At 40.1% G+C, this 12,784-nt stretch overlaps 1 protein-coding gene across 5 annotated transcripts in view; it reads left to right on the forward strand.

The window, feature by feature from the left end:
* Positions 1 to 12,784, forward strand: part of slc4a4a (solute carrier family 4 member 4a) — an 82,115-nt gene that overhangs the window by 35,723 nt on the left and 33,608 nt on the right. For 4 of the 5 annotated variants that reach the window (XM_061767060.1, XM_061767064.1, XM_061767061.1 and 1 more), the window contains exons 5-7: positions 4,471 to 4,606; positions 7,309 to 7,469; positions 9,603 to 9,782. In XM_061767060.1, coding sequence (XP_061623044.1) covers positions 4,471 to 4,606; positions 7,309 to 7,469; positions 9,603 to 9,782 — 477 coding nt within the window. The remainder of the gene's footprint in view (positions 1 to 4,470; positions 4,607 to 7,308; positions 7,470 to 9,602; positions 9,783 to 12,784) is intronic. The other variant, XM_061767063.1, reaches the window with a different exon arrangement.

The following is a 12,784-nucleotide window of genomic DNA, read 5'->3' on the forward strand; positions in this document are numbered from 1 at the left end:
AGGAGGAGGGGGAAACAGGGCAAGCATCCCCAGAGGCCCACATCGCAGATCCAGAAGGATAGGGGTTCAAGTACATGCAAGTGACCCTATGACGTACACAGGGGTCTATAATGAGAAGATATAATTTGGTCACTTTACATTACATTTACATTACACATTAGATTACATTACATTTCTGCATTACATTATTATTATTCCCAGGCAAATAAGAGTCAAGCTTCGTTCACCATTTCAATGAAAAGTGACCAGCTTGCAGCTAAAACGGCACTTTGGAGTCTGGCAAGAGTCGTCCCTCTCCCACTATATGAGAATCTTTATTTGCATTAGCGGTTATCCGGCACAATTGTGACGTACAGTTAGCTAGCTAACCTACACTCTGAAAATGCATCTTTACTTCAGATAATCTGCTGGCGTGGCCGCTTCAGTCCGCCTCATTGTCAGCCGTGAGTGCGTCTATGTCACACAGAGAAAGGCAGAAGTGCGAGGTCCATTTTTCTTTCTTAAAGTCCCATTTGACTGCCAATGTGTGGACCTGGGCTTTGACCTAGTGTGGCTGCTTTAGAGTGCCTCGTTGTCAGCTGTGAGTGTGTGCTCGTCACAGAGAGAAGGCATAAGAGCAAGGTCAATTTGTTTTAAGTCTGACGTGAGCCAGCATTCACACTGCACTTGGTTTTCTTGGTGTTTGCAGCACACAAGGTCGTCCTTACACTGGTGCAAGCTTGCCCATATTTGCTTGTGTAGCTGCCAACCAGGATGTAACAATGAGGCATTTCCTGCTAGTTAGTTTATTGTTGTAAGAACTCTGAAATCACTCCGCCAGCCCCTTTCCTATTGGATCTGCCTTCTGACCGTCATGCGGCGCCACTCTTGAATTGAAAATGTATACTGAACCGAGTTTTGGAGACTACTGCTCCATTTTCAAAGGAGAACTCTATTGGCTCAAGTCAGACCTTTAAAGTACATGTTGTTTCCAAGCTACCTACAGTGGGTACGGAAAGTATTCAGAGCCCCTTAACTCTTTTTTATATTGCAGCCATTTGCTAAAATAATTTAAGTTAATTTTGTTCTACATTAATGTACATATAACACCCCATATTGGCAAAACAACAACAACAACAAAAACAAATTATTGAAGTTTTGCATATTTATTAAAAAAGAAAAACTGAAATATCACACAGCCATAAGTTTTCAGACCCTTTGCTCAGTATTTAGTAGAAGCACCCTTTTGAGCTAATACAGCCATGAGTCTTTTTTAGGAATGATGCAGTTTTTCACACCTGGATTTGGAGCTCATCTGCCAGATTGTCTCCAGTTCTGTCAGGTTGGATGGTGAACATTGGTGGGCAGCCATTTTCAGGTCTTTCCAGAGAATGCTCAATTGGGTTTAAGTCTGGGCTCTGGCTGGGCCATTCAAGAACAGTCACTGAATTGTTCTGAAGCCACTCCTTCAGTATTTTAGCTGTGTGCTTAGGATCATTGCCTTTTTTTAAGGTGAACCTTCGGCCCAGTCTGAGGTTCTGAGCACTCTGGAGAAGGTTTTCGTCCAGGATATCCCTGTACTTGGCCGCATTCATCTTTCCTTCGATTGCAACTGCAGTCTCCCTGTCCCTGCAGCTGAAAAACACACCCACACCACGATGCTGCCACCACCATGCTTTACTGTTGGGACTGTATTGGACAGGTGATGAGCAATGCTTGGTTTCCTCCACACATAGCGCTTAGAATTAAGGCCAACAATTTCTATCTTGGTCTCATCAGACCAGACAATCTTATTTCTCAGCATCTTGGAGTCCGTCAGGTGTTTTTTTTTTTTTTTTTTAGCAAACTCCATGCGGGCTTTCATGTGTCTTGCACTGAGGAGAGGCTTCCGTTGGGCCACTCTGCCATAAAGCCCCGACTGGTGGAGGGTTGCAGTGATGGTTGACTTTCTAGAACTTTCTCCCATCTTCCGACTGCATCTGTGGAGCTCAGCCACAGTGATCTTTGGGTTCTTCTTTACCTCTCTCACCAAGGCTCTTCTCCCCCGATTGCTCAGTTTGGCTGGACGGCCAGCTCTAGGAAGGGTTCTGATCGTCACCAACGTCTTCCATTTCAGGATTATGGAGGCTACTGTGCTCTTAGGAACCTTAAGTGCAGCAGATTTTTTTGGTAACCTTGCCCAGATCTGTGCCTTGCCACAATTCTGTCTCTGAGCTCTTCAGGCAGTTCCTTTGACCTCATGATTCTCATTTGCTCTGACATGCACTGTGAGCTGTAAGCTCTTATATAGACAGGGGTGTGGCTTTCCTAATCAAGTCCAATCAGTATAATCAAACACAGCTGGAATCCAATAACTGTGTAGAACCATCTCAAGGATGATCAGAAGAAATGGACAGGACCCGAGTTAACTTGATGAGTGTCACAGCAAAGGGTCTGAATACTTATGGTTTTGTGATACCTCAGTTTTTCTTTTTTAATAAATCAGCAAAGATTTCAACAATTAAGTTTTTTTTTCTGTCAATATGGGATGCTGTGTGTACATTATTGAAGGAAAAAATGAACTTAAATTATTTTAACAAATGGCTGCAATATAACAAAGAGTAAAATATTTAAGGGAGTCTGAAAACTTTCTGTACCCACTTCCCGTACCCACTGCATATGCCTATGTTATAGTGGATCTGATTAAAAATAAATAGGGTTCTCGCTTGGGCACAGAGCGACAATCCCCCAAAGTGTGACGATCGGTCAGGGAAGTAGGGCAAGTAGACTAGTCTTTTACCTCAGCTACATCTTCTGGCCAATATGGTTGAACATCAATAGGGTTCTTGCTTGGCATCGAGAAAAAAAATGCAGTAGTATAAATTTAATTTACATATAAATAAAATCCATCCATCCATTTTTTGAGCCGCTTCTCCTCACTAGGATCGCGGGCGTGCTGGAGCCTATCCCAGCTATCATCGGGCAGGAGTCGGGGTAAACCCTGAACTGGTTGCCAGCCAATCGCAGGGCACATACAAACAAACAATCATTCGCACTCACATTCACACCTACGGGCAATTTAGAGTCTCCAATTAATGCATGTTTTTGGGATGTGGGAGGAAACCGGAGTGCCCGGAGAAAACCCACGCAGGCACGGGGAGAACATGCAAACTCCACACAGGCAAGGCCGGGGATTGAACCCCGGTCCTCAGAACTGTGAGGCTGACGTTCTAACCAGTCGCCAACCGTGCCGCCTATAAATAAAATGACAACAATAATTTAAGAGATTATAAAATGATATAACAAGAATACAATTGATTAAAATAATTGTAAAAATAATAACAACAAATAAAGTAATACATTGTGTAAAAATCAGTTTGCCAACTGATTAGCACATCCGTCTCATGGTTCAGAGGTCGTGGGTTCAAGTCTGGGTTCTAATCTTCCTGTGTTTGCATATTCTCCCTATGCCTGTGTAGGTTTTGTCCAGGTACGCCGGTTTCCTCCCACATTCCAAAAACATGCTTGGTAGATTAATTGCAGACTCTAAATTGTCTAAAGTGAATCTGAATGGTTGTTTGTCTATGTGTCCCCTGCGATTGGCTGGTGACCAGTTCAGGGTTTGCCCCGCCTCTCACCCAAAGTCACCTGGGATAGGTGCCAGCCCCACCCATGACCTTAGTCAGGATAACTGGTTCGGAGACTGGATGGATAATAATAATAATATTAATAATAATAAATTACTTATATTAGTATATTGTTTTATGTATTATTAATAATAATAATAATAATAATCTTCATCCTCATCATAATAATGACAGTAAAGTCTCCCTGGTGAAGTAAAAAGTGGTCTGAAGTTGCAACCATTTATGTTTTGCCTTGCATTTTGACTGCTACTTGACTTTTGTGTAGGACTTCATTGCGGATCTCATGTGAGTGTTTACTGGCCACCATTAAGTTAATGAAAACCATTATTTACATACGACCCCGTTGAGTTTTCTCCTCTTCCATTTGCTAAATATTCAAACGAGAACTAACCGGGAGGAGGAGAGAAAGCCAAAGCTGGGCTTGAAGAATGGGCCAGTTTGCGAAGCCTTTCCTAATTGTCATTGAGGGGCTCCCGGGGCAGCTGGCCAAGCCAATGGTGAACGGCGAGGGTGGGTACGCTGGCACTGACGCGGTATAGCCACAAATACTCCCCCCTCCTCCTCCTACCTGTTTCACAAAGCAGCTGAGCGGCTCTGTCACTTCCAGGGTCTCTCATGAGGGCGCTGCTTGTGACTCGCACCTGAAGAATCAAACGTCAGGATAAGCAGGGGGGCTTTTATTAATAAAAGATGTCCAACAACAATAACAACCAGGAGGAGAAAGAGGAGGACACGGAGGAGAAAAGCGAGGAGGTGGCCATCGAGATCATACCTCCACTGCCGCCTCCTCCGCCGCCTCCCCACGAGGCCGAGCTGGAGTCCCCTTGCCGCCCTTTGACACGGAGTATCTTCCCCGTCTCCGCAGTCTCGCCGGCCGCCGAGAGGATCCGCTTCATCCTCGGGGAGGACGATGACGGGCCGCCGCCCCCTCAGCTCTTCACCGAGCTGGACGAGCTGCTGTCAGTGGACGGCCAGGAGATGGAGTGGAAGGAGACGGCCAGGTAAGGGCGGGTATTGGCGTTGGGGGGGCCTTTTAGCGTGGTCCCAGGTGAAAATGAGCATGCGAGACCAAATCCTTTGAACCTAATTCGTGTTTCATGGTCAACCTGTGGCCATAAATGTTTTTTACCCATACAATTACAATATAGTTGACATTTTTAAGTTCAACCAAAAAGCATAAAACAATAAAAAAGATTAACATTATGACAATTTTCTTATTTTCTAAACTGTAAAAACTTTACTAACTTCACTTAAGTTAACTTTAATAACTACTGATGACTATTGATTGTAATTTTTTTGAGTGTACACTTTTCTGTAAAAATTTCAATATTGTTTAATTGAGCCAAAAAGCGTAAAACACTAAAAAACCGCAAAACTTTAACAACAATTTTCTCATTTTGTCAATAATAAGAACTTTTAGTAGCTTCACTAAACTTAACTTTGATAACAAGTGATTAATATTCATCATAGAAATTATCTGTTCCAGGGTCAAACTGTGGCCATCATTAAAAAAGTGAAAATGGACTGTATAGGAAAAATTGAAAGTTATATTTTTTATATTTTTATCAGTTATTCAAGTTCATTTTTCAAATTTTGTTAACATTTTAATTTTTTTCCCCCCCTCTCGTTGAACAATATTTCATTGGATAGTGGGAATTGTCATTTTTCTTATTACGTAAATAGATGCAGGGGGATCAAGTGAGCTCCTCAATCGACGCATAAAAGATGTGTGAAATTGCTGGATGGCATGCAACTTGTAACTCACGGCCAATGTGGGGCTTGTTCAATTCCCTTAGGAAAAAAAACTTGGTGGTTCATAGAAACCATTTGCTGGTGTTTTTTTTCCCACATTCAAAAGCAAAGTAATTACTATTACACTGAAAATAAAAACATGTTGTGGGGGGTACGTTCCAGAACCAACCACGATAGATAGGCAGGGTACACCCTGAACTGGTTGCCAGCCAATTGCAGGGCACATACAAACAAACAAACATTCGCACTCACATGCACACCTAGGGGCAATTTAGAGTCTCCAATTCATGCATGTTTTTGGGATATGGGAGGAAACCAGAGTGCCCGGAGAAAACCCACGCAGGCACGGGGAGAACATGCAAACTCCACACAGGCGGGGCCAGGGATTGAACCCAGGTCCTCAGAACTGTGAGGCTGACGCTCTAACCAGTCGTCCACCGTGCCGCCCTAAGTGTAACTTGACTAACGTAACACAGTTTTATGTATTTGAATGTAACGTAAAAGAATGTAACTTAACAGTCATGTAATGTAATGCAACATAACTTAATGTACAGTAACATAACATAATGTAATGCAGCTTAACATAGCGTAACATAATGCAACATAATACAATGCAGTGCAATGTAAAGTAACAGGAATTAAAGCAGGATAACTAAATTTAATGTAACTTAACGTTGTTGTTGTGACTGTCAGCATGAATATAACTAAACATAGCGTAACTTAGTGGTATGTATATAAAAAAAAACGGAAGATAACTAAATGCAATGTAACTAAGGGCAATGTAACTACAGTAAGTGTAACATAACTAAAGGTAACGTAACTAAACGTAATGTAACTAAATATGACGTAACTAAATGTAACATAACTAAATCCATCCATTTTCTAAGCCGCTTATCCTCACAAGGGTCGCGGGAGTGCTGGAGCCTATCCCAGCTATCATTGGGCAGGAGGCAAGGTACACCCTGAACTGGTTGCCAGCCAATCGCAGGGAACATATAAACAAACAACCATTCACACCTACGGGCAATGTAGAGTCGTCAATTAACCTACCATGCATGTTTTTGGGATGTGGGAGGAAACTGGAGTGCCCTGAGAAAACCCACGCAGGCACAGGGAGAACATGCAAACTCCACACAGGCGGGGCTGGGGATTGAACCCCAGACCTCAGAACTGTAAGGCAGATGCTCTAACCAGTCGCCCACCGTGCCACCACATAACTAAATGTAAAGTTGCTAAATGTATCGTAACTAAAGGTAACAATGTAACAGTCATGTATTGTAACGTAACATAACTTGCCTGTGTGGGTTTTCTCCGGGCACTCCGGTTTCCTCCCACATCCCAAAAACATGCATGGTAGGTTAATTGACAACTGTAAATTGCCCGTAGGTGTGAATGTGAGTGTGAATGGTTGTTTGTTTGTATGTGCCCTGGGATTGGCTGGCAACCAGTTCAGGGTGTACCCCGCCTCCTGCCCGATGATAGCTGGGATAGACTCCAGCGCGCCCGCGACCCTAGTGAGGAGAAGCGGCTCAGAAAATGAATGGATGGATAACTTATTCTCCAGTTACCAAAAGTAATGTAATGTACAGTGGCTGGGACGTGCAAAACATAACAAATTGTGAGACACTTTTACATTTCAGATAAAACACGAAACAAATTTACATTTCAGAAAACAAATGAACAAAAACTGAAACACTTTCACAGTTCAGAAAAGAAATTAACAAAACACGAAACAAATTTACATTTCAGAAAACAAATGAACAAAACATTGTCTTTGTTTTTGTCATTTTCGTTCGTCTTTGGCGACACTGCGATTTATTTACACGAGGGAAGACTTGCTAAGCACAGGGGAGTACCCTATGGACTGTTTTCTGCCAACTTTTCACATATCAACAAAGGTAATCATAAACAATTATGATTATAAGGCCTTTTGTGTCTGCGATGTCTCCAGGTGGATCAAGTTTGAGGAGAAGGTAGAAAAAGGCGGTGAGCGCTGGAGCAAACCTCACGTGGCCACCTTGTCCCTGCATAGCCTGTTTGAGCTGCGCACCTGCATCGAGAAAGGAACCATCATGCTGGACATGGAGGCGTCCACTCTGCCTCAGGTGGTCGGTGAGTAGCTGATGCGTGCTGGTCACAACATTAGGCAGGCTTTCACACACAACAAACAATCATATGAAAAAAGATGCAATAAATAAATAATGAATATCGAAATAATGAAAAAAGAGTAATTGTAATGTAACCAAGCACTATGTAACTAAGTGTAACGTAACTAAATGTAATATACCTAAGTCGAACACAGTTTAGCGTAATGTAACTCAACGCAACATAACTTAGTGTAATGTAACTAAGCGTAACGTAATTAAACGTAAAACAACTTAACATAATGGACTGTAATGTACTGGAATTTCACTTAATACGGTCATTTAATGTACAGTACCCCAGCAAAAGTATAGTAATGTACAGTAAAATAACATAATGTAATGTAATGTAACTTAGCATAACTACTGTAAATATAATGTGCCCAACATAAAGTGACTAAAAATAACGTAACTAAACGTATTGTGAATAAATGTCACATAACTAAGTGCAATGTAACTAAATGCTACATAACCAAGTGCAATGTACTGTAACTAAACGTAATAATAAATGCAACTAATGTAACATAACTGAAGGTAATGTAAGGTAACTAAACGTAACGTAACACAAGAAAAAAAACCTCTATTTTCGTAGACTGCGCAACAAGCGCGGGAGCGTATCTTGATTTTCATGCAAGTGCAAGGCTCGCTGGTGTGCTTGCCAATTTGGCAGACCAGTCTGCACCAAAATGGGCGTACCGACACAACGAGGGTGTCTCCTTTGACATCTGCCTGGCGGATGAAAGATCCCGCTTCGATTGGACAGGACTGAAGTCGGCTGCGGTGACGCCCACACCAACGCAGATGTCCCATTTTAAAGGCGCTGGGGGTACACCGCTACACGAAATTACCAAAATCGGGTCTTGCCCACCTCTTCGCAGAGTTGCAATAATGCAATGTAACGTTACACAACAAAACGCAACATTTCGTATTGCAATGGAGTTTTGTAACTTAATGTAATGTAACGCTAAATAAGGTGACTCCACAAACGTGTGTGTGTGTGTGTTTGTGTGTGTGTCAAGCTTTTGAGTTTGTCCACAACTAACCTGTGCGTGCAGCGTTTAAACATTTGCTGCACACTTTCTTTTTGTTTTAAGAGGCCAGCGAAGGTCTCCCTCAAATCGTAAGCCCGGCAATAATGTTTCAGTTTGAAGAGAAGATGACGTCCTCTCACGCCACAAACCAAACTTGCATGAGGGAGCAAGCGAGCAGGAAGAGTTACCACTAGAAGTGATTAATGTGAAGTAATTGAGTGCACTGCATGGGCCTCTTGCTTTGAGGCCATTAACCACAGTAGCCTGTGACCCCCTTCCCCTGAGGCTCCTCTCTTATCTGTCAGCGTTGTTGTTTCAAAATAGGATACATCTCTGGATTGATGTGTCATGTCACGTTTATACACAAGAGCCTCACACTAATTGCAATTCACACTTTGTGTGGTTATATGCTGTTTATATTTGCTGTGGTTATACTGTATGCTGTTTATGTTTGCTGTGAATACAGTAAATGGCAGTGACCTAATACTTTATTACAACCTACTCTGTGTCTGAATGCTGTCATGAAGATTAATATATATTACACTCTGGGCGGCACGGTGACCGACTGGTTAGAGCATCTGGCTCACAGTTCTGAGGACCGGGTTTCAATTCCCGGCCCCGCCTGTGTGGAGTTTGCATGTTCTCGCCGTGCCTGCGTGGGTTTTCTCCGGGCACTACGGTTTCCTCCCACATCCCAAAAACATACATTCTAGGTTAATTGAAACTCTAAATTGCCCGTAGGTGTGAATGTGAGTGCGAATGGTTGTTTGTTTGTATGTGCCCTGCGATTGGCTGGCAACCAATTGAGGGTGTACCCTGCCTCCTGCCCGATGACAGCTGGGATAGGCTCCAGCACACCCGCGACCCTAGTGAGGAGAAGCGGCTCAGAAAATGGATGTATAGGATGGATTACATTCCGACATTATGAATTATGACTTTATTACTATAAAATGAAAACTAAAAAATATATTTTTTATGGTGGTTCTTCCCTTAAAACCATAGTTTTCTTTCTGGAAAAATTACAGTTTTTCTTTTCTTTATTTTCTAATCATAAATTGACACTCCTATTTCAGAGCTGATAACAGACAACCAGATCGAGAACGGTCAGCTGAAGCCTGAATTCAAGGACAAGGTGATGTACACGCTGCTGCGCAAACATCGCCACCAGACCAAGAAGTCCAACCTGCGTTCGCTGGCCGACATCGGCAAGACTGTCTCCAGCGCAAGTAGGCTCTTTTCCAACCAGGAGAACGGTAATACTCATTCTTGCCAGTCTGTTGCAGTCTCCACCGGGGTCCTCTTGACATTCTTTAAAAGCCACTCAGGATCACCTGATTTACAATATATATAGATAGTGTGCAATGACTAACAAGGCCCCAAAAGCGCTGCTTAGTACTAGTAGTTACAATTAAAAAAAGCTTTTTATACTAAATTAAAAACTAGCTTTTAACAGTTTTTTTGTTTATCCCAAAGATGAACACCTATAACAGTTTAGTGCATCTTGTACAGTGGCACCTTGACTTACGACTCAAATACAGATTACAAATTTAATTTGTTCTGCCACCAAGCTCGTAACTAAAAAACACTCAAATCATCTTTCACCATTGAAATTAGTTGAAATGTCATTAATCCGTTCCAGCCTCCCCAAAAAACGTCAACAAAGGTTTTTGTCACATGTTTTTTAATTGGAAAAATAGCGGTCTACAGTATTGTATTTTATAAAATTACATGGAATTTAAAGAATTTAAAAGTTTGTGCATCATGATTTCATTCTTTATTGCAATGGGCATTGGGTCACTCCTTCTGGTGTGCAGGCCTTGTCTACCAGGGTGCAGTGTAATACACGCATACGTATATACACAAAGAAGATGGTCATAACCGCTGAGGAAGCTGCAAAATTATTAGTTGTTTTTCACAGAGGAAAAACCTATTCCCCTTGTTCACATTTTTTTAAACCTGATCCCCCTTTAATCTGCATTTTCTTTTTACCCGATCTCTGCTTATTTGCTTTTTTTTTTTTTAAAGCAATGAATTATAAGGAGGGCTGCAGTCGTGTGAATTTGTTGGTACCGTTTGGATTGAAATTGAATTTGTTTAAATTTTCATATTTACTGCGACATCAATGTTAGTTTTGTTAGTCCCTTTAGGGCATTTTGCATTATTTGGTAGCATTCAACTAAACAAATTTTCCTAAGACAAGCTAAATGGTTGTTTTGAATACACAATCCTCTTTCTGTTAAGTTACGCTTTTACAGTCAACTTCTACTGGGAGTGGCAATAAATAGCTTGAAGCCTCTTTTTTTAAAAATAATTGTTCACTATCTGCCATACTACTGCTTGTTGTGAAGTTCACTGCCAACATCTAGTGCTTATAGGTCAAATATTTGCCTACAACTCGAGATAAAAAAAATTAAAAATCGGCCGAGCAATGGCTCATATCTCAAAAACTCCTAAGTCGAGGTACCACTGTGTGTCTGTTTCTAACTGTTTATACTGAGTAGCTTTTACTGTGTTCATTAGTAAACAACTGTAGAATCTTCTAGTTTAGTAGGCAGGATGAGCTGTCACTTTTTCCACCTCTATTTTCTACTCTCTATTCAACTACACCTCCGAAAAGGTTTAATGTTGGCCTTGTGGTTTGAAATGGGACAGTGCAACTGCATTGTATCATACCAGTTTTTCCAAATCATTTGGTTACATTAGCCACATAAAAGACACCAAATATAAAGCTCTGAGCCAGATGCATTGCAAACTACAACTACTTTAATAATAAATATATTAAATTCATACCTCAAATGTGAGCATTTTTATGATTAATAGTTTTTTTCCCTCATAAACGTGTACAGCTATGACTCTTTTCCTTATATTTAATCCCTTTCCCCCCCAAATTTTTATGCTTGTAAAAAAATTACTAATTCCTTATATGATTTAAAACTTCAAAACATATTACTGCCTCACGCCTGTAAATTCAAAATTTTTTTTGTAATCAGCAACATTACTCCGATAAAATTATGCTCTTTTCTCCTAATATTACCTCTTCATTCTCAAATTTTTTTAAAAACTTTTTTTCCTTAGTATTACAACTTTATTCTTGTGAAATTATGACTTCATACTCATAATATTGCAACTTGATTATTGTAATATTCTATGTTTTCTTTTTCACAGAATCATAAAATGTTTTTATTTCTATAAAATTCTGAAATTAGAATTAGAAATTGTGACTTTTTTACTTAAATAATATTTTATCTTCGTAAAATGTCGATGTTTTTCTTGTACTATTACAAATTTATTCGCTTATACTGTAGTTATGACTTCATTCTTTTAAAATTACAAATTTTTCCTAATGGTATTATGAATGCATTACAAAACAAAATTATACTTTTTTCGCGCAATATTACAACTTTGATCTGGTAAAATTGCAACTTTTTAAAATATTATTTTTATATACGTTATTATTTTATCTTCCGAAAATTATGATTTTTTTTCCTCCGTATTACTTTATTCGTGGATAATTATGATTTCATTCTTGTAAAAACTACAACATTTTCCACTTAATATTATGAATTTATTCTCACAAATTCATACTTTTTTTTCTTGCAGTAACACAGTTCATCTGCGTAAAAATGTTAGAGTTTTTTCACAATATCACAACTTAAGTCCCATAGAAAATTCTGAGTTCTTCTAGTAAATCTACTGGTTATTCTTTTAATATTATGAATTCTGTTGGATCTTAGGCAGGTGAAAAGTGACAGTGCCTGTGAACAATGAACTTAGCCAATCTGAATTAGCGTGTTGTTGAATCTGTGGGCAACCATCAAGTCTTTGGAAAGTTATTTATGAGCCACAAGCACATTTTATCACAATCATTTACGACTCCATGTCCAAGGAAGAGCTCTGGCCTCTTATCCAGCCACCGTTATGACGACATCTCACTGTTGACCTTCTTCAAGGATAAAAGTGCTTTTTTTTTTTCCAAAGACTTGGATGTGTGTGCTGAAATAATGAAGTACAGTGGAACCTCTCAACCAGTTTAAATTTTTGCCTCAAAAGGAAATAAAAACAAGATTTTGTTTACAATAATAATAATAATAATTCAATTTTACATTAGATATATATTATCCTTTATTCGTATACATTTGTTTGTTGTTGCCTGTTAGTGATTAACTTTATTTTTTATTACTTAGGTAAGTAACTGGATAGTTGCTATTACCGAGTCACTTCATTATCTTAGTAGTTGATGGGTGGCTGTTAGTTA

Source organism: Phyllopteryx taeniolatus, chromosome 3 (genome assembly GCF_024500385.1).
Source record: "Phyllopteryx taeniolatus isolate TA_2022b chromosome 3, UOR_Ptae_1.2, whole genome shotgun sequence".
NCBI lineage: Eukaryota > Metazoa > Chordata > Actinopteri > Syngnathiformes > Syngnathidae > Phyllopteryx > Phyllopteryx taeniolatus.